The sequence below is a fragment of the Panthera tigris genome, chromosome B1 (assembly GCF_018350195.1).
Source record: "Panthera tigris isolate Pti1 chromosome B1, P.tigris_Pti1_mat1.1, whole genome shotgun sequence".
Taxonomy (NCBI): Eukaryota; Metazoa; Chordata; class Mammalia; order Carnivora; family Felidae; genus Panthera; species Panthera tigris.
In genome coordinates, this window is record NC_056663.1 from 172,031,078 (window position 1) to 172,056,262 (window position 25,185).

A 25,185-nucleotide genomic window follows, 5' to 3' on the forward strand; every position below is an offset into this window, starting at 1 on the left:
ATCAGGGCTTCTCAAACTTTACTGTGCACGAAGTCAGCAGACGATCTTGTTAAAATGCAGATTCTGAATTTCTGGGGAGTGGCCCTAGGTGCATAGACCCCTTTTGAACAGCACGGCTGTAAATGATAAAGAGATACAGAATAAAACCACTAATTTCTAGTATGAAAATTTGGTAAATCATTCAAATACAATTTAAAAGGGGAAAGAATTTTCACTGATAATACTGCTTAAAAACAAGGATGTGGAAGGATATACAATCAGGAAATGCAAAATATGTAAGTGGTTGTCTTTAAACGTTTATTTATTTTTGAGACAGAGAGACAGAGCATGAACGGGGGAGGGTCACAGAGAGAGGGAGACACAGAATCTGAAACAGGCTCCAGGCTCTGAGCTGTCAGCACAGAGCCCGACGCGGGGCTCGAACTCACGGACTGCGAGATCAGGACCTGAGCCGAAGTCAGATGCTTAACCAACCAAGCCACCCAGGCACCCCTAAGTGGTTGTCTTTAAAGACAGCTTTGAGTTAGGTATCAAGAATCAAAAGGGGAAAGGATCAAAAGGGTTCTTTAGAACCAGGCACACATAAGTCCACCAAAGGTGAGAGACCCAAACATGCAGCCATAATAATATTAAATACATTTACATTTAAATATTAAAATAAAGAACGTTAAGAGGCACAGATTCACTAACAGAAAAAAAAGAAAAGAAAAGAAAACAAATTCTAGTATGTACAATAAGGGTTTGAAGACATAATTAAATACAGGGGGAAACGATTTCTTCTGTTTCTCAAGGTTAACATGCCTTCTATAAATCTCAAAAGGGCAAAAGTTCTGGTGCTAGAAACAAAAATTTAGGAAGTGGAAAGCATTTTCCCAATTGTTTCTACTCACCAAAATGTAGCTGCTCCCATATTTTCAGCCCTATTCTTCAAAGACCTCCCTATGACCTAGATTTTAATGCCAAGTTATTGGCAGTTAAATAGAAAGCAAAATGAGGACACACTTTTATTGCTGTCATTGCTGGGTTTTTTCTAACTGTGAGGTGAGTTTAAGGAAAGTAGGAATTTAGAACCTGGGAGATTTGCAAATTTAATAATATTCTCAGGTTTCTCAAGCCATAAAAAAAAAGAGAGAAAGCCATACATAAAGCCCAGTTTTAGAAACATTATGCACATTTCTGCTGAGTATGCTCTCCAGTGAATGCCCCCCCCACTCCGTCCCCCATTCCGATGTGATGGGCGGTGTTTGCAAGGCTATGGGGCCAAAAGGATGGGGGTACACATTTGGATACACAACAGAGTACACAATTAACTCTCTCCAGTCTGACCGCCTTGTAAAAGGGTTAAGAAATGTGGTTTCTCAAACCATCTCACTAGAAAATTCCTTAGCAATGTGCATCAGAACCTTCTATAGGACGTGTGTGCTTTACTTATTTGGGTGGAGCACACAAGCAGCTACAATCAGCCTGCAGCAATCCGGTTCTCCACAGCCTAAGGACCCATCCAGGGCTTGCTGCGGGTGTGTGCCTTAACTGAGTACACCCTGGTAATAGTTGCTTCTGCTCTGTTCCAGAACTTTCCAGGCTTCTAACAAAGCAGTGCAAATAAGTGCCGCACTAGCACCAAATCCAAACAGGAGGCAAGTGCTGATGAAGTAGAAAAGGCTCCTCTGGCCACTGATGGACACCCAATGCCCCGGTGCAGACCTGCTCACCCAAGGATGCCTGATATGCTGGAGCAGAGCAGCCTGCAGACCAGACTCTGGCAAGGGTCTCTAGGACCTTCTGGCCCTCACTAGGGGTGGCCGTGGGTTGTACTTTCTGAGTTGTAACTGACATTCACGTGTTCAAGCCGCACACCACATGTAATTCATTTGAGGATCGCTTCCTCTCATTAGAATGAGAGATGAGGGTCTGGCATGGGTGCTCACCAAACACTTGATGAATGAATGAAGTGAATTAATGCACCCTCTGAGTAAGTTTTTACTACTGTCAAGACTAAGGAAAGTATCAGTTCTTTTGATTCTCCAAAATAATGATATTAATTGTGACGGGGATAAAGGCACAGGGTTTGGATGATTTTTCAAAGCTATCACTGTACTTAAGTGAGAATTTCAGTCATTTCTTGTTTTATGGGGAATGGTTTTGGTGAGTTTTCCATCCCAAGACAGTTTAAGACAGTTTAAGTGGTGGATGGGGTGACTGCACGAAACATGGATGGAGTCTCTATTTCACTGCTCATTAATATGAAAAAAAAGAGTGAACATCCATGACAGGGCAATGGCAAGTCAAAGGAATCTTCATACCAAGGGTGGGGTTCCCAGTGCAAGAAGGCGTGGTGCGTGTATAAACAGACACTCTGGAAACAGCAAATGTCATACCCTTCTATGCAAACAAAAGTAGAAAGCTCTCTTTCTACCAGGCTCAGAAAAGTCATGTGTTTCTGTTGGAACAGAACAGAGGCACTACTGATTTTAAGTACTTCTCAACCTGGAAGGAGTCTGTTAGAGGGACAATTTTCATTACAAGAAAAAAAACAAAAAACAAACAAACAAAAACAAAACACTTTCTTTCTTCAAAACTAATCTTCCTATAGGGATAAAATATGAAAATACTTTTTAAAACTTTGTCTTCTTTCTCACTTGCTGAACTAAATTAATTTTCAACCTTCTTTGAAAGTGTACTCAAATGCTTTCAAGAAAGCAATTTCTTTTACATGTGCATTCTATATTCACATGCTACCTCGTATTCTATACGTGATCATCTCCAATTTTACAAATTAAAAAGAAAAGAGGCTCCAGGAGTTGCTGGTGGTTTGCCAACATTGCATCGACAGTAAGTAGCAGAATACAGCACAGGGTGGGTTTCTACTCTGTTCCCCATTCTTGCAAATTTTAATAGGGCAATCCAAAAACTTAGCGTTTGCCTCCAAGCACAAGGTTTATTAGCAGAGGACGGCATTGAAGGCTTCTATTCCCTAAGAGAGAAATGACACTTCCTTACTTTCTCTAAACTGTAGCAAAATGCCAAATAGGTAATCAGCCTTCAGGTCAAAGGTGGAATTAAAAAAAAAAAAAAAAAAGGAATAAAGGAATAATAAATTAGGTTTAGCACACTCCACCTACAGAGGCAGGAGAGATAAAATTTGAAGATTCCAGAGTGGAAACAAAAGCTTTTTATTTAACTTTGTTAACTAAAATAATAACAACATCCCACTCCCCAAATGTTTCCACTAACTGAGGTTTTGCTGAAGCAGGAAAAAGAAATTTCATTGTAAGGACTGACACTAACTTTTGGTGAAATGATCTCATTAAATTCTCTAAGTGCTAGCTGAAAGTTGAAAACTAGAGACCATTAATTGCAAATTTCCTTCCACATATTTTAACTTCATATATTTATATAAGTTACAGCATTATAACTGTTACTTCAAATTCATTTTATTTCCTTTTTTTTCAGTCAAGTGCATTTCCTTACACTTAATTATATCACACCAACTTAGCAATGTGGATCTTCATTTGAGCTTTAAATTGGCTCTTGAGCTCTATTTTCATGCCTGATTAAAAGCATGGGAAGTATACTGAATATTAAATGTATCAAAGATGGTTCTGCATCATTTATAAAATTAATCATCTTCTCCAGTACTAAAAACCTATTCATATTTCAAGGATATAATTAATAGGGAAATTTTACACCTCAATTTTCCTCCAATGTGATCATGCAATAGTTTGGTGTAAGGGGTTGATGAATACGGGGACAGCACGAAATAACATCAGAAGTCAATTTACTTTTTTGATTAATGAAGTTCTTACTGCTCGGTTATTATCACATTCAGACACTTGGTTATCCAGTTATCATGCTGGAATGTAAATGTTATTTCCTTAAAGCCACTTGGACCTAACTTTTCATTGTACACAGTGGTAAACACTTCACTGGCTTAGTAATATCCATGGCAACTCAGTTCCAAGGGCCTCCGAGTGACCCCTGTGTCTTGTATAAACATTTTTGGCAGGAGCCTCGGCAGCCGATGCATAAGGATGATCTAATTTTGCAAGCGTGTCATTACCAACCTTCAGATACACAACGCAGGCCAAGTTTTTCCCCTTGTGACTATTTTCCAAGCCATGGAAGAAAAGAGCAAGGCACAGTGGGAGCACTGTCTTGTTACTTCATATTCACTCAACCAGATCACCGTAGGTGGACGCCACCCCCTGACTCAAGTCCTTGGACCCCTTTCTGTCCTTGCCCGTGCCCCATGTTCACAGCACCAGGGCTGTACCTACGGAAACACCTGGCCAAACTCCTAGCCACCTGCGGGGAGAAGCATCTCGATGGGCCGGGCCCACAGAGGGCTAGCTTAGCACAAAGGTGTTGAAAGACGCACGGAACAAGATTCCCTCCCAGCCAGACTCTCCCAAGTGGAAAGGAATCCCGTTCTCCCCGCCAAGTTCTCTCCTTCGCTAGCTTCTCCTCAGCCATCTCATACAGTCACAGCTCAGCATAGCTGCTGTCATAGGTTTTTAAGCAAATCTTTTTATTCTGAATGCATTTACATGCAGGAATGGGGACTTTTTTTTTTTTTAGGTTTCATCTTTTTAAATCAGCTCTGTGAAGGACATGCTGAACACCAAATGAGACAAACTGGAATATTTTTTTTCTTCCTGTATTAAAAAAAGGACATTCACAAACATTTTAAAGAAACTCTTCTTTCTATATAATTGGGGTGATCTTCAATAAAAAAAAAAAAAAAAAAACAAAACTTCAAAATAATCATGTTCTTGATGCAGATTTCTTATAAAAGTACATTCGAAAATTGCTTCCTAACCATGATAAACATTGAGTACAGGATTTTTCTTCTTTTTTAATGTCCCCAGATCCACATTAATTTTTAAAAATCAGTCTGGCTGAACTTTTTTTGGCTGAAACCAATAATCCCAAGAGCCCAAACTGAAAAGCTGGTAACTGAGGAGTTTCTGTAAGTCTACTTCTGCCATGACCAGATTTGCCTATGACCCAAGTTCGGTGCGATCACACCCCGAGGAGCGTTGGGCACAGGTCTTGAGATGTGGATCTCATTTATACAAGGACGCACGGTTGCTGGGGGGTATTTGCTCCACTTACTCCCTGAGGCTTTGAGAAAAGTTTGTTCACCAAATGCCTGTCAAGTGATGAGTAACTTTAAGGAATAACACAACACACAATAATGTTCTTGCCACTTGGAATAAATAAGAAGAGGTGTTCAATTTTGGAAAACTTACCACGGAGACAGGGTCCATGGCCTCTTGCTTGACAGGGACTGGGTCAAACATGAGCATTCTTTTAGTTAAGCTTTCTAGGGTGCTCTGGTGTTTGGCCTAGAAAACAAAACAAGGTGTCCAAATAAATCCCAAGGTTACCTTAATATAAACCAGTAAAAATAAAACATAATATTCCTCAAGCCCCTTCTCTGCTCCTTCCTCTCCCCTAGCCCCGGAATGGCTGGAATTTATTTTCCTTACCTATGAAAGATGCCATTTTACATAATTAAAACCAGATTCCATGGTCCTAAGTAGATGAGAGCCAACTGGCATTTCTAACTCAAATACATAAACCCTGACATTTCTGGAACAATACGTACAGCCCCTTCTGAGCAACAAAGCTTGCTTAAGACTGCTGTACAACTCAACAGAAGTTCACATGACATATGAACGTGAAACATTTTTCCTTATGTTCATTACAGAAAACTCAAGAAAAAAACAAGACAACCAAAAGAAAACCTAGAACCAATCATCATTGATATCTTTGTTTTTATCCTTCCAAACTCTCTTTTTAAAAGGATTGTAATATGCATGCTCATAATTTCACTTGACAACTGACTGGGCAAATGTTTTTCAGTAAAAACATTTGATGGTTCCGTACCATCAAATTCCATGTGCCACTGTGTGAACAGATCAGGTTATTTATATTATCCCTTTCTGTTGGGCAGTTAGGTTGCTTCTAAATTTTTGCCATTATGGATGGCAGTGTCTTCATATTCATGTCCTGCACATTCTTAAATGGGGTAAATTTTACGTAGGGGAATTCTTGGATGAGAAGCACGTATATTTTCCAAACCATTTGATGTATCATCCAGGAAAACTGCTCTACTATTCCCACAAATAGAACCCATTTCCCAACATGCCCACCTGCAATGTGTATTACCACTTAAAAAAATAAAAACTGCTAGTTTGTTTCAAAACGGCAAACTATTTATATTCGAAATTGATGTGATTATTCAAGTTGAATCTTCTCCATCTTTATGTAGCACCTGCATGTCTCCTCGAGTGAAATGCCTATATTCAGGTCTCGAGCCGCCCTCCCCAGCCCCCCTGCCCCTTGTTTTCTAAGCACGTTTCACACATGAAGACTGTTATTCTGTATTCACTCCAATTCCTCATTAGGAAATAAGCCAATCTTTAGCCTGATGTAAAGGAAATGTCCATCTTAATCTTGTCTGGCCTTACTCTTCTCTTCTACTGTTATGCTCCTATTATCCCTTCCCTCCTGTGTTCTGGACTGGTTCACTTCGGCACTAATCGACATCAAGCCAACCCCTTCCCCACAAGACAAGATACTCAGTCTGCTCAACATACAACTGCATTCCATAGCTTTTGGAATCACTGCCTGGCTACTACCCAGATCTTCAACAACCTGCTTCAGGCACCTACTATTCAAATTTGGTTTAAGGGTTCAGAGCTTTGGTTAAAGGCAAGATCTTTATTGGACCACTTTGGTTCGGGTCGAAAAGTGAATTAAGTTCCGGACTGCATTCTACCTGAAAAAGCTGCAGAAGTCTCTAGTTCTAGGTTACTTCCTGTATTTCCGTGTTAAAACTCCCCATTCCCACCCCAACTTCCACGACAGCGGTCCTATAGTGCGTCATATCCATGTACGCTGCGTTATACTAAGAAACCTTCACGTACAATTATAAAAGTAATACTGTGCATTCTTAGTGCTCCCTTGCTCTGTTGAAGAAACACTGTTCTGGGTCTCATGACAACACGTGAGTCTCATCGTTAACTCAACATAAGGCTCTGACTTCGAATTTTATTTTCCTGCATCACAGTATGTATTATAATCTGTGAACACAATTTGATACCAGGCTGCTCAAATCAATGGTGCTAATACCCTCTTATGTGTGCCAGCAAAAACAAACCCCAACAGCCAGTGAAAAATGGATGATTTCATAATGAAGGATGAAAACCCCTTTTGTGTCTTAGGATCTATTATTAACCAGTTCCCAGCCTCGCAGCTGCAGAGATGGATAGGGTTCTAAGAATCGCTGTCCAGTGCCTCGCAGTGGAAACAAAGGATGTGAGATCTCCTGCTTACATCAATGAGGTCAGGTAATTCAGCGGCCCTGACCCTTGGCTGGCCACCCCTCCCCCAAGCCTTTTAAATTTAATTTACTCTTAGGGATTCATCCACTCTACTAGAGGGTATCTCGATGAGAATCCTTCTAAATAAAAGCACTCTTCTTCTCAGGTGCACAGTGAAAAAGCCCTGTTCTCCAGATTCAAGCAGGAGATGTGCCTGAGACCTGCCATAGGACTTAGACCTGCCATAGGACAACGCTTCTCCCATGTTAAAATGTAGATGACCCCTCCTTTACCTGTAATGTTTTAGGAAGATCAAATGAAATTTAAAGCAAAACATAACTCTTTGTGCTGTGAATAGTTTCTACCAACAAATACGTACACAGGTTTTGGATACACATGCTGTATACATGATACTAAATCTGTTGGTTCCAACTTCTGGAGCAATGCCAAGTATTTGCCTCTTTGCTAAGAGACCTAGCCTTAGAGATCCGTCCCCTCCACCCTTAAAAAAACTCACACTGAATTTAGTTCAAAAGTGACTAGCTGCCTACATCCTGCCTGAGGTCACATGAGACCTTGTCACTTCCCAGCTGTACTACTGCAATAGCTTCCCAGCACGTGCACGCCTCAGGGTACCTTACCCTCTTGACTACCAGCTAAGAGCACACAATGGCATCAGGAGACGGACTCTGGGTCAAATTCTAACGCCACCATTTAGCTCATAAAGCCTTTAATGACTTTTCCTACTGCCCACAGCAGTGACGACTAAATCCATTTAGAAGTGAATGACACATTAGCCTACTATATCTCTTATCATTTCAAGACATTGTATAAATCACTGGCATTTTCAATTTTTACCTTTTATCTAAATTTAAGGAAATTAATGCTTCATGAGACTTGTAATCATGAGAAAAAAGTCTCGCAGAAAGCATGTGCCCTAATGAAACTGGTTTATCTTATTAAAAAATAATTGTAAAGGTATGCTTATTTGTTCAGAACCGTACCTCAAGAGTAACTCAATCGCCGGCCAAGGGCTATTTCTCATTATAGAAGTATTTCAGCTAGTAAATGAAAAATGAGTGGTAGAATTAGAATATCTCATTTTGAAACTCCTAGCTGACCAAGGCATCGCTGGACAATAAAAATCTGTGCAGAATTCGAGTGTCACTGCAAACAGAAGGAAACTCACTCATCGTTCCATCTACATGTCTAACTAACACTCTGCTCCCAATTTGGTTGTTTCTAAAATGACTGACTATACTTTCAGTGGTAGCTACAGGATATGGAACAAGAGAAGGTGAGGGACACACAAAGAAAATGGAACACTCTGAACTGTTCACAAGACAGCCCTTCCTGGGAGGGGCGGTGGGATGGGACAACTTCACACACATCTCTGTGCCAATTTTTAAATGTATTACTTCTATAATTAAAACTTTTAATAGAAACGAGAGGGAAGCTAAGCTAGAAAGAAACCAAATTTAGGAAGAGAATCAAACACATTAACACAAATCGGGCTTCTGTTTATTGATTTTCAGGAAAACTTACACTTTGTAACTACTGTGCCTATCTCTGAAGAGACCACTTTTGCTACTGGCATTGACCTTGTCTTTGGATTTTGGTCTAGAATCGGAAGAATGACTGCAATGTCTCCAAGGTGCCTTCCGTAGAACTGAGAAGTAGTTTATGCACTGAAAGAATTAGAACCTGGTGGCTTTTGTTACACATGGGCACCTCATGTACCGGGGATACAGCCCTCCTTAGAAAAGAAGGCTAAGTAAAACGCAAATGCTGTAGGAAATCTAGTTCACCAACACTGACCGCAGTCTTAAGTAGAACCAGTAGGTGGCGCACTACAACAGGTATTAGAAGCCAAGGACGAAGTAAGTAAAGTGAGTTTGCCAACCTCAGGGTCTTTAAACCTAGTGGGTTTTAAGCAGGCCCAGGAATTCTGGTAACCATTTTATGTAGGTATCCCAGAGATGAGGAGCCCCAAATGTGGTTCTGTTTTTTTCTAACAACTATTTTCCAATCATTAATACATTTCCATCTTAGTTGTATTTAACTTGCCAAAATCATTTTCCATAACTGGAACAATGTCATCTTCCCTGTTTTATTTTGCTGGGAAGGGCTGATACAACTGAATTTTCTCCCAAAAGGAATAGAAAGATTTCCCTTCACTCTCTCTACTTACACTTTGGACTTTTCAGAAGTCAAAATAAGGGCCAGATTTTTTGCCAAAATGAAAGAATGTGTGATTTATGTATTTAAAAGCTTTGGTGAATCCATTTACATAGTATCAGAAGCAATATAGTTCCATCTCACAGTCCTATCCAGTCCACCACCACCCCCCTACCCGACAGTTGCTTTACGAGGGTACAAATGAGGGACAGAGCTTAGAAACAAACACAGCCCTTAATGTAAGAGGTAGCTATGATGTCACCAAACTTCCTTTGAAAGTAGCTTGTCTAGAAGCTAGAGCAAGTTTTATTATAAAAACAATCTTATAAGTGATTGCCCCTTCCTGAGAAGCATGACAGAGACATAGAGAGAATGTGTGTGTGTGTCTGAAGCGAAGTTTCTTGTGATATAGCAAGATTTGCTTCTGACATTCTCCCTTCTTGGGCACTTTCCATATCTCTTCCTCAGATCCTCAAAGGGTCCCTGCATTTTCCTACACGGCTTGTTTGTAGTAATCTTTGTTTCCCAGCTGACCTCAGCAAGGTGTAGGGAGAAAAACAGTGAGACCAAAGCGAGACACCATCTGCAAGCACCTTAACTCTCCCGAGTTTGGATGTAAAAGAGGAAGTGCACCGCCTTCCCTCACCCTTTACTCCCCAAAGGAACTGCAGGGGATAAAAGGAAAAAAAACCCAAAAATTGTGTGTGTGTGTGTGTGTGTGTGTGTGTGTGTGTGTGTAATTCTTGATCAGGAGAAGAAAAAGGGCAGGCAGGCATCCTTGCAGCTGAAGTTCCTCTCAAAAGAAACACTTCTTTCTTCACTTCTGTACCCAAACTCTTCCATAGTTCCGGAAGAGTCAAATATTTAATGGCAGTGGCCCTGGCCAGGAGTACAGGGGGCCAGGCAACAGATGTGAGAAAGCATTTTTAAGTTGGAGGCTCCTTCCAGAACAGCCAGATGCTGGCACCTTCCTGGAACTGCCCCCCACCCCCACCCCCATTTTCATATTCCTGGTTGAGTTTCACCTACCTTTGTCTTCTATTGTTGGTTTGAAAGGAAAAAATTCCATGGAGTGTTTCTAAATCTTTGCCCCTCACAAATTAGATTTAGCTATTCTGCATCAAAATGTTTTGTAAATGGGAAAGAAGTTAATTATTTAGTTTTAGATTAAATATAATGATCCAGTGAGCAAACAATCCGCCCTCTCTCCTCTCTCTGCTAACAAGCCACCCAATTTTACTTTCCTGCCTCCACCCATTTGCTCCACCCTATGGAGCGTTGCCAAGGCGAGTTCGACTTGTCCAAACAGGACATGGCTTCAGATAAGAGTCTGTCCACACCCTGTACTTCGGAAAGACCGAGTGAAGCAATTGATTTTGCATGTAAATAGGGACAGGTGCAAAGGTAACAACCAAGCAAAATCCCTACACATTTCTAGACCGAGGCCCGGGGAAGCAGGGGTGGGAGCTGGGAAACCCAAACCCGTATCCTTCAGGTAAACTCTCAAGTTCAAGGCTACCTGGTTAGTAGCATTCCACACCTTTCTTAAAGAAATTTTCTCGCAAATGCAAATCATTCTGCCTACTAAGTTTACACAGCTGTTTTCCTTCTTTATGCTCTCAGACAATTCTGTGTTTTAGTTTACTGAAAAATGCCCATGATGTGTAATAATCAATCCTTCAGTGTACGTATCTTAAGAGGCTAGGCTCAGCGCTCACAATTCTCTTCTGAGAAGCGTTATATAATCAAACCCAGACGGGCTGCGTGAGGCCACACTGCCTCTCCACTGGTGCCCTATCGCTGGACACCCACCCCACTCTACCCCAAGGGGCCTCCACCCATGGGGCCCCACCCGGGAGGCAGTGGGAGGCTGGGAGGGGCCAACTGGCTCCGGTCAGCACCAGTTCCTGGAAATTCCGGCCTGAGCAGGGATGGCTGGAACCTTAAAAATAACCAGAAAGAATTGTCAGGGTGGTGGTAATTCATTCCCTCAGCTCCTGAGGAGCCTCCATTAAAAATTTTACCTCTCAGAGCCACCAAGCCTCTGGATGTGAAACCGTGAGCTAATACTGCCCTCACGCTTCAAAAGTAAACAAAAGAGAAGAGAGGAAGGCATTTCGAACCACTGCTATGTGAGAGAATTAATTCAACATGTCCCCAACCCAAATCCTCCTTCTCCTTGCTCCTGCCTCAGAAAGGCTGCTTGCAGCCCCCCACCCACCCCACCCCCCCAACCCATTTGCGTTATTTTCTGGTCATTCACCATGGAAACCTAGAGGTCATCTTTCAAGTCTTCTTCCTCACCAACTTGTCTTTCCATTCCCTACTACTGCCACTGGGAGCCAGGCCCTCAGTGCCTCAAGACTGTGTTACTGGATTTTCCCTCCACTGGTCTCCCCACCGCGTCCCTTGGTCCCTCCAATTCGTCCTGATCTTGCTACTTGCAACTGACAGTTCTCAAAGCCCTCTTCTCACCCAAGCTCACAAACCTTCCTCCAAAGGGACCCCCAGGGTGTGCAGAGTGGGTCCAGGCACCCATGCTCCGCACCCCCTTTCTAACCGGCTGCCCCCCTCCCCCCCTGCTCAAAGCGCCCCTCGCGCTGGCTACCCCATTCCCCCCACCCCCGTGCCTTTGTTCATTTTTGGCCCTGATGCTGGGCAACCAGTGTGGAATGCCCCGTCCCCTTCCGGCTTATCTAAATCCTCCTAATTCTTCAAAGACCAGCTCAAGGCCCTCCCCACGCAGTGCAGCAGGCTGACTGCGCCCCGGCTGATCTGAGGCCACCCCTTCTTACCTAGATGGGCGGGTCTTTTAAACGGTTTGTCTCAGACCACCACCTGGATTGGGAGCACCTGAAGGACAGGAGTGCCTTACACTTCCTTAGTGGCAAATGGGCGCCCCCCGTCCCAAGTCCTCAGAGGAGGTGAGGCTGGCTCACTAGTTTTCTGGCAGGCCTGAGGAATGGCTCTAAGAGCACTCAGCCCGTAGTAGGACCTCCACGGCCTTTGCTTTTCCTTTTGCCCTTGAGAACACTTGAAATTTCCCCCTACGTAAGTAACAGGGGTTAGAGGGCCTAACCTGAAAGGAAACTTGTTAAACCAAACTTTCTTAGAAAATGTTACAGCTCCTACCCTTGACTTGACTGTTAGGGGTCCTCTAGAGACCTTATTAGTATCATCCTCCAGTTATTTTGTATTACCTACCCAGGGAGATCTTCTAAACAAATCGAGTGTCACGGTCTCTCATCCTCTGTTTTAAAACCTAGAATAGAAGAGGGGGGAAAAAAAAGAAAGAGGAAAAAAAAAAAGAGGGAGGGAAGAGGCAATATTGCGTGAGGAGGGAGGGGGAGGGAGAGAGAGTTTGTAGGTTTTTTAAGGATACTTCTATTGACCAAGGAAAGCAAGGGGCTAGGTGATGTCACAGGTTTCCTGCCATCACAGGATGATCACCATCTTCATGACTGAATCTCCAGGTGCTGTTCTTTACATGGACTGTGTCACTGAGTGCCTATCAGGTGGGTGGGTACTATTTTCCCATTACTTCTGAGAACAACAGAACAGAGAGGTAAAGCAATCTGCCCGTGGTCATACAGCTGCTAAGTTGTACAGCCAGGATTTGAACCCTAAACAGTCTGACTTCAAAAGTGGTGAACTTGGCACTCTACTCTGCTCCCTCCCCAGGCAGAGTACAACATTACACCACAAACAGCGATCATGGGCTAGCAATTCCTTCGAACACATCTGTCCACAGGGGATGTGGAATGCAGGGACCCAGTAGTTCTAGTAGTGGCGACTCAACTCCTCTCAACCGGCCCCTGCTGCTGACCCAGTGTCTTAGTGTGCACGCTTGGACATAAGATCAAAAGACACATTCTGAAGGCCCCAAACTAGGCTATTATTCTTCCTAGCCAGTGCACCTGCAATTGGTCCATAAAACTGCTCGGAAAAAAAACTGGCAGCTTTACCCAAGTAAATACGGAAACCATCATAATAGCTGTACAAAGGCGGAAGGGTCAGGCCCTCACCCCCATTTTAGGAATGAGGAAATTGGAGGAACAGGGGTGAAATGACTCGCCCAAATTTGCAGAGCTAGTTGGAGCTGTAGCCAAGACCAGGAATGCATCTGCCTGCCTGCAGACCCAGGGCACTTTCTGCTCTGCTTCAGAGTCTGGGCCATGGGAAGGGTTTTTTTAAGCAGTCATCTCACACTGGGGTCACTCCCCGGGTAACAGAGGGTATGGGATGTGTGCAGTGCCTGCTGGCCCAGGTTAGGCAGTGCCGTGGGGAGGTTCCAGAGGGTAATTAAGATTTCAAAATGCCTTTTCAGGTTAGATCACTCGGGACTTACTCCATCCTGTGGCATAACTAATAATAATGACTGCACATAATTTGAGATTAGCCCTAATGAGTACGTGCTCAATAAATACTTATGAGATGAATAAATGAATGGATGTCAAACTACCCTTCTTACACGTGAGGATAAAAAGAAGGGCAAGGGCCTTGCAATGATTGTATACCAGGTGCCATACTAGTGAAACTTGCCAGGGGCCAGTGAAGCTAGCTAGCCTGAAGATCATCTTCTAAACCCTAAAACGCAAAGTTAGTGTGAAAAGTTTGGGAGGCTCGGGAGAGGAAAATCTTCCTTGTTTGGAGAAAGGAGCAGAATAGGAACTTGAAGTTGGTAAGGAAAGTAGTTTTAGGGTGCAAAGCTTTGGAAGGTAGCAGGATATAAAGCACAAGAAGAGCTGAAGGAGTGTATTTCAGTGATTAGACCGAAGCACAGAGGTTAGTAGACAGAAGGTGTACAGGCCAAAGGAGAAAAAACCCACAGTTCGTTCACAGGTCGCTCTCCAGGGTAGAATGCACTGCCCTCAGTGTCCACTTGATCTCTTATGTCTAGATTTGGCCAAACTCCACTGATCTGGATTGAGACTAGCCCCAGGCCATCCCTGGAGATCCCCAGGCCTTCCAGAGATTGGTAACCCCCTTAAGCATGTCCCAGGCTAAGCTGGGCTCTCTTGAGAGTCCTCTGGGTCAGGGGGCTACCTTGGAAAGCACCCCCTTCCTAAAATTCAGGGTAAGAGTTAGACCCAGGTTTGTTCGGAATGCATGGGCTGAAGGGCCACTTAACTTGCCACATTCGGTCTCCAGCTCCCCTTAATAATTAGATGGAGGAAATGATAATGTATTCAGCCTGCCAGCACAATAGAAGGAGTTTCAAAAAGCTCCAGGAACCTGTTTTGCTAGAAAATGAACTTTACTATTGAACACCCTGACCAAGGGATACAAAATATACGGATCCTAATATATATATATTTTTAATGTTCCATTGAACTGGTAGGTAAGATTCCAGAAAAAGCATAGATCCAATTAAAAGGATACTTTTGCTTTGGGAGAAAACAGTCCCAGTTAGGGTGCAGAACTGTGTCTATAGCATAGTGTCTCTTTTTCATTAATACCAAATTTCAAGGAAGGAGAGTTGGGGGGGGCGGGGGGCAAAGCTACCTCCTTTAGACAATGCTCTCCCTTATCAGGGCAGACTGCTGTCTGGTTTCCTGTCTCGAGCTCTGGCATTACCGCTTCAGATGAGAACTGGGGTCTAAGAAAGGGACAGATCAGGCTTGAAAATGAGAATGCTAAAAAGCACCACAATCCTCCTGCAATTCACTCTAAGATGAATTTCGACCAGAACATTACACATTAGCAAACCAGATGTCAATGGTTTTATGCCTCTAGGGACTTTTTTTTTGAAACCTAGAACCAGTAAATATGAAGCACTTCAGAAAGAAACCCAATTTCCAGAATAATGTAATTCCTAGTATTTCAAGGAAAAGGATGCTTATATTTATTTTTTCTTAAACACAACTGGTGTGAAAAAACAGAGTAAGAAGTACGACCTAAGAAAGCTGTTCTTTACAGCAAAAATATTGACTTGGAAATATTAAGAAGGCAAGCATCTAAAGGGGAGATGGAAATAAAATTGAATTAAATTAGGAATAATGATTTGCATGGTCAAGAAATAAAATGATTATTCCCATTTTTTCCTTTTGTAATTACAGTAACTATCAACTGGTATAATTTTCCCAAATTGTTCAGCTTAGTACTTAAAAGCTTGCAAAGTTTTTTTCTTTTTTTCCTGATAAAATACATTAGACCCTAATCATGTCTATTAGCCAAACTCCTCCCTTTTTTCCCCAAAATGGGGAGGCAAGAATGAAGCTGGAATAAGCCAAATAAAAATTGTCAGCTTAAATCTAGTTGCATTGTTAACAGCTTTGGAACTAAAATTTAAAAAGTTGCTTCAATTTGGGTTACTTACAAATTTTGGTTTAAAGGCCTCTTATGCTACCAGTCAACTTAATATTTCAAGTTCGCTTCTCCCAAAAGAGAAAGAAAAATGTTATTGAAAGCTTCCAAAACTCCCATCTTTTTTCAAGGAAGGTCATCAATAGCCTTCTATTTGATGCTAGTAGCTTTCCTAACATCATATTATATATTTCCCTTCATACATAAAGAAAGAATGCAGTGGCATGTGAAGTTAAAAACCAAAGTACTATTAACATCAGTTTTGGGGAGGATAGGGTCTGATTTGCTGCCTTAGCAATTCTGAATTAATTCCATCAGAGAACATTGTAGATAATTCCTTTAGATGTTATAAGAAAACCCAAAAGTAAGTTTAAAAAGAAACCTGCAGGTTAGTTTTCTTATCCAACTACTTCTTTAAAACTTAGTTTCTGAAGAACCCACAGAAAAATTTAGTAGGTTTTGAAGAGTTAACCCAGAAATGTGTCCTCCCGCAACTGACAGAATATACAAAAAAAAAAAAAAAGTGGGATTATGAGAAAGTTGGCGTTGTAAAACAGTAAAAACAAGAATGTTTTCCTTCTGTTTTCAAAATATAAGATTAAACTTTTCCAAACTATCATTAAAATGAATTTCTCATTTCCAGTTCTCCCTTTCTCTGGGCTTTTTATTCTTCAAACAGGCCGGAGATCAGATGTAGAATACATCTTTGTCCTTAGGAAAATTATCCTAGCGCTTATAGCTTTGTCTTTAAAAGAAATGATCCTGGGACTTTCTCAATATATCTTATGTTTTGTTTCAACACTTTTTCTAAAAGCCTAGTCTGCCAAAACAGCTTGGACTCTCCATCCAGTGAAGCCTCCTCTGCCTAGAGCTCCAGTGTTCCCTTGCGAACAAGGGTGGGCCACATCCTTCAGAGAACAGCTAGGTCGTCTAAACTCTTAGGTGGTAATTCCCCCTCCAAAATTGACAGCTTCAGGGCAAAATGCCCATCTCCAAACAAACAGCCTCCCACCTCAAAACAAGAAATGAAAAACAAATGCAACCTCCTTCAGATTTCTGGCGGATCTGTACACAAACGTCTCCAAATTGCAATCTGGCCATGATAAATGTAAAAAGGTACAAGTATTTATTCACTCATAGAAACACACTGGAGCAAAGGGTATATGTAAAAAGGTTAACTGACTCCTCATTATGACATAACACAGGGATCTTAAGCAATCATAAGTGTGTAGAGACATGATAACTCCCTGGGTGGGGATCGGGAGTTTAGGGGCAGGGACCACGGCCTGGTCTGGGCTACTGATCTACCAGAAAACAGCCTGAAACAGGAAAGAGCACACATATGCCACTTGGAATGTATGACGCAAACCCCAGCCTTGAAACAAAGAACAGGAAACAGCTCTGCTGGCTGTACTGGAGAGCAAGCACAGAGAAACATTTAGCCGGCCCTCCCTGACCCTATATTCATGAGCAGCTGGAGTTTTTTAAGACAACAACAGGGGGGTGGAGGTGTTTGTTCTATGGGTGTGAATAATAACACCAGCTTTATACAGGGGACCTGCCCTATTTACAAATAGGAGCTTCCACATATAGTAAACATCATAAGTGAACATGTGATTTTATCATATTCAGGCAGCAGAGACCTTCCTAATTAACACCAGCCTCCCTTCCAATTTCTTTTGTCTCTTTCTCCCCCATCCCAATGGCTGGTCCCTAGCCATGATCAAATTCTGGGTTGGGGTAATGATTACTGTTCAGTCTCAGCATCATGAGGAAAATGAAGAGAGCACTATTAAGAATTCAGATGACAACTGGGTTATCCCACATAACTGAAAATTGAACCAGTTTTAAGTGTCCCTTAGCTACGGAACGAAATTCCTAGACACAGTGGGATATCTAAAATCACCCCAAAATTTTACCATCTTTTTCAACTGCATAGTTAGAAACCTATCTGCACACAGCTGCACATCTGTTCTCCATGTACACACACTGAAAGAAATTCACCTTTTGAGAATATGATTCTGCTCCTGACATTTCATTTAACCCCAAAGTGTTACACAATCTGTACAACAGAGTATCGATTTTTATAAGATATCCTAAAATGTCTACTTTCCTTTAGGTATATTTAAGGTAGCAAAATCCATTCATAGTCTTGTCCCCATTATTATGTCTATTCTGTTACTTAGCCAGGGCTGTTCAACTCAGGTTTCCATTATCAGAGACTTAAGAATCTGTGTGTAGACAAAACTACAGGTAAAAAAAAGAAAGAGAAAAAAAAAAAAGGCATCACCGTGCCCATAGCAACCAGAAGACTGGGTTTTAATTTAGAAACTTTGCAGTGAAAAAACAATAGCATGTTTTATATCTGACAAGATTTTGTGGTCTTAGCAGCTACTTTGCTTTGTTATTCACACTAAGATTTTTACACTTGCATTCTCCTTCATGAAAGCCAACTGTTCCTTAAAGTCTATCTTTACTGAACCTACAATAGTACATTAGGCTGTTTTCTTCTAATACTTCTGCTGCAGACCCCACTGACTGTAGAAATTGAGATATCAGTTTCTCTAGGGAGTTTAATCAAACATCTCATTTCAGATTTCTGTTAACAGGCTCAAGTCAACTAACATACTCCATGATTCAAGCCAGGAGAAACTCATTTGTCCACTCTCTCTTTAAAAAAACAGTAATTTGCCAAATTTTGGAGATGTTAATGTGATCAGATTGTTTTGTTCTCTAAAAGCAAGTCTTCCCTCCGGTTAGGTGGATTATCATCCAGATGGATTTCTTATAAAAATGCTGCTCAAATTCATACAGAAAACACTAAAAAAAAAAAAAAAAAAAAAAAAAAAAAAAAAAAAAAAGGTACAAAAGTGTCCAGTGGAAAAACCTATAATGAACAACTGCCCTGTTCCCCTACTAGATTTTGCCTAATAATTAGATACTAAATGTAAATGAAATCAGAATACCATTAATACACTTCTCCCCAAATACCAGACTCTCGTGAGAATTTAATCAATATATTTAGAGTATCTTAGGTGATGCTAGTGAAAAAATACATTCTGAGCTAGTAAAAAATCCAGTATAAAATGTTTATTTTAGTGAAATCCAAGAAGGTGTGCAATGTCCAATTTCCGTTTAACCTGACTTATTAAAAATAAGTCCAGTTTACATGTTCTCCATCTATTATTACTGTGTTTTGCTGTAAGATTTAAAGCAGAAGATTCTCCCTGATATCTGCCAAAGAAGCTATGGCAATTCCAAGTATTATCTGCCATCTCCAAGAAAGCCACTCTGAAATGTTAAGTAAATCCCAAGGGTCCAGGTCCAGGGATCAGTCTCCGTCCCCACAAGGCTTGAGTCCCTAACGCTGCAGGCAGTTGCCTAAGGCGCTCTCCGCCTCCAGCCTCGCTGCAATCCTTGCTCCAGGCACTGCGGCAGGTTCTCTCTGTGCCCCCGAGGAGGACTCTCCAAACCCGGCCAGCGCTTTTCTCCTGCCCCCGAGGATCCAGACGCCCTGGCAGCTCTTGGGCTCCAGGATCGAGAATGGGATGCTGCCTTCAGTCCCAATGGCCCCAAGTTTCTTCCCAGAGGCCCCGGGAGGCTGCTCCAAGTTTTGCTCCGGCGGGCGAGCGGTCGCGCGCCCCGTCCGAAGAGGGGGGCGGCGGGGGGCGGGGTGGGGAGGGCATGGGAGCGGGGGGTGGGGGACCCGGAGGGGGAGGAGCAGGAGTGCGCGGCCTCCGCGCTACCTTTCTCCAAACAACGTTGCCACACGCGGAGAGCACTGAGATTTCTGAGGCTTTGGAGGGAATCGCGAGCGGGCGGGCGGGCGGCAGCCGGGGGACCACACAGGTGAGCCCCCGCCCGCGCCCTCGCCCGGGCCGCGGCGGGCGCCGCGGGTCTCGGTCCCCCACACCGCGGGATCCGCACGGTGGCTCCCTCGAATCCCACACTTTAAACCGCTGAACCCGGGGTCCCCCCTCCCCTCCCCTCGCCTCTCCCTCCGTCCCCACCCCCGGCTTCTAGGAGCTGTTGCACTTTCCCAAGCCCACAGGCGCCCCCACCCCCGCGCTGCACCCCCCAGCCCATTCACTGCGGGCCCCCCCCCCCGCAGGGAAAAAACGAGACCGGACGAACCCAAACGGGCGACAGCAGGAGTCGGGGCGAGGAAAGGTGAGGGAGAGGGGACTTACTTTTCGAGGCGCGGTGCTGAGCGCTGCAGACGAGAAATAAAGGCCCGAATCCGATCTGCCTTGAGCCCCGCGAATGCAGTAATGTCAGGGTGCCAGCCCGGGCGGCTGTGGCGGTGGCGGCCGCAGGGCACAGGGACGGGGACGGGGACGGGCGCGCGTGCGGCAGGCGCTCGCGCTGCGCTCCGGCTCGGGCCCCGGCTCCGCGCGGCTCCGCTCCTGGCTCCCCTCTGGCTCCTGGCACCAACTCCGGGCAGTCACATGACGCCGGCGCCGCTCGCTCTGCGAGCCTCCCGGGGCTGGCGGGGTAAGTAGAGGCTGGGACCCGGGGTGGGAGGGTCAGGGAGGGGAGAGGGAGCCGCCGCGGCCGCCCGGGCTGGGCGGGTCCCCACCCACTTGGGTGGAGGCAGCCGCCGGAGGGGTCGGCCGAGTCACTCGCGCAAACACGCACCCCGCCCTGCGCCCTTCCCCCGCCACCCCCGCCTCCCGCGCCGCCTCCGCCCCGCCCCGCCCAGTCACCCGGGGACGGCCTGACAGACACTCATTATTCCCCCGAGCCGGGCGCCGCCCCGCCGGCCCAACCTGTCCGGCGAGGCGCGGCGCGGCCGAGGGGCTGGGCGTGAGCGGCGCGGCCCCCGCCCCGGAGCCTCCGCCCTCTGTCCCCCCGCTCCCCGCCCCCCGCCCGGCCCGGCCCCGCGCCCCGGCCCCCGCCCCGGAGTCCCCGCCCGCGCCCCCTCCCTGCGCCCTGCGCCCTCGGTTCCCCGCCCGCCAGGGACCCGCCGCCTCGCCGCCGCCCCAGCCCGGGGGGAAGGAAGGGCGGCGCTGCCCGCTCCGGGCGTCACCGGGCTGCAGCCCGCTGCGCCGCTTCCAAAACACACAGCCGGGCGCGCGGGCCAGCCGAGGCGGGGAACCCGGGTGGCCGGGCCATCAATCAGCCGGCTCCGGCGGGAAGGGCGGCCCCGGGCGCGGCGGGAAGGGCTGGGCCCCACGGCCAGCGCGGCCCCTCCTGGGTCGAGTGCGTGCAACTCTCTTAAAGAAAAAGCAGAAAAAGGCACCGGTGGTGAAGGAGCACGGGGGTGGGGGTGGGGGGGTTCTGGGCGGATTCGGGGCCGAAGAGCGGCGGGGAAGGGGAGGGCAGTGGGGATGACTTAAATCCTAACATGGTCCCGGGTTTCCAAGGTCATTCGACACACTGTTAGAGCGCTCTTTCTTTGTAGCCGGGTTGCCTGGTCCCCTCGTCGCCCGCCCCGGGGAGGGGCGGCCCGGGTGGCATCCCCCGCCCCCTAGGACTTCTTTGAAGGCCCGGAGACCCCTGAGGCAAACTTCCCACGGGCCGGGCCTGCCACTGGAGCGAAAAGGCAACCGGTAGCAGCGGTATTTGCTCAGCCAGGCCTGCCTGAAAACTTGGCAAACTCCGGTCCGGATCCTCCCGCCCGGAGGGAGAACTCGGGGCCAGCCGAGGGCTCGGCCCGGCGACCTTTTATTTCACGTAGCTTCCCTGGGACCCAGTGCGAGCGAGCTTGGTGCGCGGCGGCGGAAACGCTGCTTTCTGTCCTAGCCAGGCCCCTGGGAGAACTTGGTGCAGCTTAGTCCCCGAGTTTAATGCGTTTTGAATTTCTTTTAAACAGTATTAATGTAATAAAGAATGCAATAAAAAGAACAAAGGACAAATTGGTTCAATTGTTTTAGTCCTGTGTAATGTTTAAAAACGCCCTGCTTCAGTGTATGGCTTGTTATTGCTTCAAGATGTTTTAAAGGCCCTTTAAGTTCACCATTCTCACTTTGATGCTTCATCCAAGCATGGTACTACTTAAAACTTAGAGATACAGTATTTACCGAGCCCCATCATGCAGCTACGCAGTATTATAAAATTAGTACCGGGTAACCTCAAGTAGTGAAATTGCATGTTATAAAAAAAATGCACCTAAGAGACCACGTGGAGAACACCCAGAACTGACCCTGGTTCGTGTGCCATCCTGCTGTCCCATAAGTTTAATTATTTATTTATTTTATTTTATGTTTATTTTTTAAAATACTTTTTGAGAGAGCAAGCGCCCACGCCCGACTGAGGGAGGCGCAGAGAAAGAGGTAGGGAGAGAATCCTAAGCAGGCTCCCCTGCTGTCACCTTGGAGACCCTGAGGTTGGGCTCCATCTCACCAACCATGAGGTCATGACCTGAGAACGGAAGGAAATCAAGAGTCCCACACTTAACCGACTGAGCCACCCAGGTGCCTCAAGATTAATCTTTACATGTAAGGGAATGAGGAAGGTTTTTTTTTTTTTTTTTTTAATAAATAAAGGACAAATGTAAGAAAATAAGTTGGGTTCACGTCAATTACTAATTGCAATTCATTGATCATTGACATCATTAAATGTTTGATTGGATGGCTTAGATTTGTATTGGCTGGAAAACCGTATTAGTGATGACCCATGAAATCGCTTTGTATTTCAGCGTCTGGCTCATCGCAGGGGCTCAAAGAATACAGGCTTTGCTCAAAGGACAAAGTGGTGAAAACCTGAAGCACATAAACCGTGTTCTTTACGTGGTTCGTGTGGGTGTGGACCCAAAGGAGAGGACTGAAATAGGTCTGAGAAAAGTGTGATCCAAGATAAGTAGGGAGTGGCTTCAATATGAAGGTGGGGGAGGGAGGAGAAAAGTCATAAAAAAGTTCAATTAATGAACATACTGTGTTCAGTGCCCTGGGGGAGACAGCTGAAACACAACTTGTACAAAAATGAAGGAGCCAGTGAAGGAGACTGCCACCTGTCCAGATATTGCCCGAAGTCATCCTTGACTCCTCCCTTCCCTTTGTGGGTTAGAGCCCTGTCATTCACTCAACCCTGGACCTCCTCAGTCACTCCCCACTCCTTGACCACCACTCTGGTCCAGCCTATTGCCACTGTGTCTTGTTGGTCATCCCGTTTGTAGTGGGGCTGAAGTGTGGGGAAGGGTTTGGAGCAAAGCAATAAGAATGCTTTTTCTAAAATGCAAACCTAAACGTGTCCATCTCTTCGTTACATTCCCTCCGGATAAAGTCCAAGGGTTTACTACTCGTGCTGACCTGGCCTCCATCTATCTTTATAGACTCATCTCTTCCTAGTTATTCCCCACCCCAACTCTTCCCTCCAGCAACACTGAACTTTTCCTCCTTTTTTACCCTCCAACTCACTCTCCCCATCTCTGGCCCTTTGCACATGCTAATTTTTCTAGGTGGGCTTCCTTCCTTTCTCTCTCCCCCAACTCCTGACCTCCGCTCATTTTTCTACATTCTATCCATCCTTTAATTATTGACTTAATGACATTTTCAACAAAATATGTCATCTCTTACCACCTTCCCTCACCCCACCTTTGGATGAGTGGAGGTGCTTCTTCCTTCTTGGTGCTCTGATAGCACCCATGCTTCACCTCTTGTAACTCTTTCTTATAATTTAACTCTCTTTCGGTGGCACTGACATAGAAATTCTGTGAGGTCATGGACATTGTCTTTTTGGTAAAATCGTATCCATGTGGCCCACCTGTTCAATGAATATTTGTAAAGTGAATAAATGTCAGCTGTGACTTGGGAAGATGAAGCCATTCAGAGCTAAAGAGATGAGAGAAAAGTGGCGGGCTTCAGGGTAGTAGTGGCCATGAACTGTACCTTTGAGATAGTGAAAAGGAGGGAGGAGGGAGTTCCCCCTCCCTGAATGTGAGCAGTAGAGGGAGATGGTAAAAGTAGTGCCTAGGTCTTCTTTTCATCCTTAACATTAGCACAGTGCCTGCACATGCTCAGGCGTTCAGAACATCCCGCATAAATGAAGTATCTCAAGCTTGGTCCTGTGGTAGCTGCCCCACTCTTGTTCTTTGAGGACAGGAGGCTGGTCTGGTTTAGGTTTGAGGCGGCACATTCTGAGGGAAGGACACCCCTCCCTGGCCCCAGCCTTCTTGCTCCCAACCAGTCACTGAAGCCCCAATCTCTTTTGCCAGTGACTGGCTGGAGAGTAGATATATGACCTAGTTGTGGCCAGTAAGACCTGAAGGGAGGTGTGCTGGGGCTTATTTTTCATTCTGATTAAAGGAAACTCTTGCAAGGATAAACCCCCACACCTGCTTTGGGAATTATGTGAGGATATGATTCTTGAAGCTATGGCAGCTATCTTGTAATCATGAGAGGAAATCAAGGTTTCAGATTTCCATACGGATAACTCTTTTTTCATCATTAGTTTTCAGCTCAAATATTACATCTTCAGAGATGACTTCCTTGACCACACAATCTAAAATATCCCTCCCTTCCCCAATCTCTCTCTAGTGGTTCTTGTTCGTTTTTATTTTTTATTTTTTGGTACCTTTTTTCCCCCATTAGAACCTAGGCTCCATGAGAGCAGGGACATTGTATCCTTCACTTCTATTTCCCAAGCTCCTACAACAGTGTCTGATAAATAGAAGGTGTTCCAAAAGTATTTGTTGATTCGGGGCTGACAACTAGACAAGCACCAGTATTTAGGAATGGGTTCAGAGCGTAGTGGACACAAGCCACTACAAACCTCAGTTCCGTTTTAGGAGGTCCCTTTCTGCTCCACAAAGACATATTCTTGAGATTCTATCTCCTTCTCCCACTCTCTTTCTGAGCTTTTCCATTCTTTCCCCCAGGAAAGTTTTTCCTTTTCATTTGACAAAGTTATGAAGGCAGAAAAGTGTCGTGTGCTTAAGAAATTATGAGCAACATAGCTACATCTGCCTTAAAGGATAACAAAACCATATAGTTTTTTTTTTCTCTCCCCCCCTCCACTGCTAGCTTTATTGAGATATTATTGGCCTATAACATATGTAAGTTTAAGGTGTGCAACATGATGGTTAGATACATGTATATGTTGCCAATGATTGCCACAATAAGATCAGTGGATATTTCCATCCCCTCACATAATTAGTAGTGTGTGTGTGTGTGTGTGTGTATGTGTGTGTGTGGTGACAACATATAAAACTCTCTTAACAACTCTCAAGTATACAATACAAAATTGTTAACTATACTCACCATGCTGTACATTAGATCCCCAGACTGTATTCATCTTGTAGCTGGAAGTTTGTACCCTTTGACCAATATCTCTGCATTTCCCCCCTAATCCCTGGAAACCACCATTCTACTGCCTGTTTCTATGAGTTTGACTTTTTTAGATTCCACGTGTAAGTGAGATCATACAATAT

The 25,185-nt window shown here is 44.7% G+C and overlaps 1 protein-coding gene across 3 annotated transcripts in view; it reads right to left on the reverse strand.

Annotated features, from left to right (window-relative positions):
• The window catches only part of KLF3 (Kruppel like factor 3), a 35,309-nt gene extending 14,874 nt beyond the window's left edge, over window positions 1–20,435 (reverse strand). The window contains exons 1-3 of one of the 3 annotated variants that reach the window (XM_007098859.3): window positions 12,714–15,265; window positions 10,539–10,624; window positions 5,253–5,348 (exon numbers count right to left, since the gene is read on the reverse strand). In XM_007098859.3, the coding sequence (XP_007098921.1) occupies window positions 5,253–5,309 (57 nt within the window). In that variant the 5' untranslated portion in view covers window positions 5,310–5,348; window positions 10,539–10,624; window positions 12,714–15,265. Of the gene's footprint in view, window positions 1–5,252; window positions 5,349–10,538; window positions 10,625–12,713; window positions 15,266–20,005 lie in introns of those variants that run through there. The other 2 variants (XM_042984738.1, XM_042984739.1) reach the window with 2 other exon arrangements.
• Between the last annotated feature and the right edge of the window lie 4,750 nt (window positions 20,436–25,185).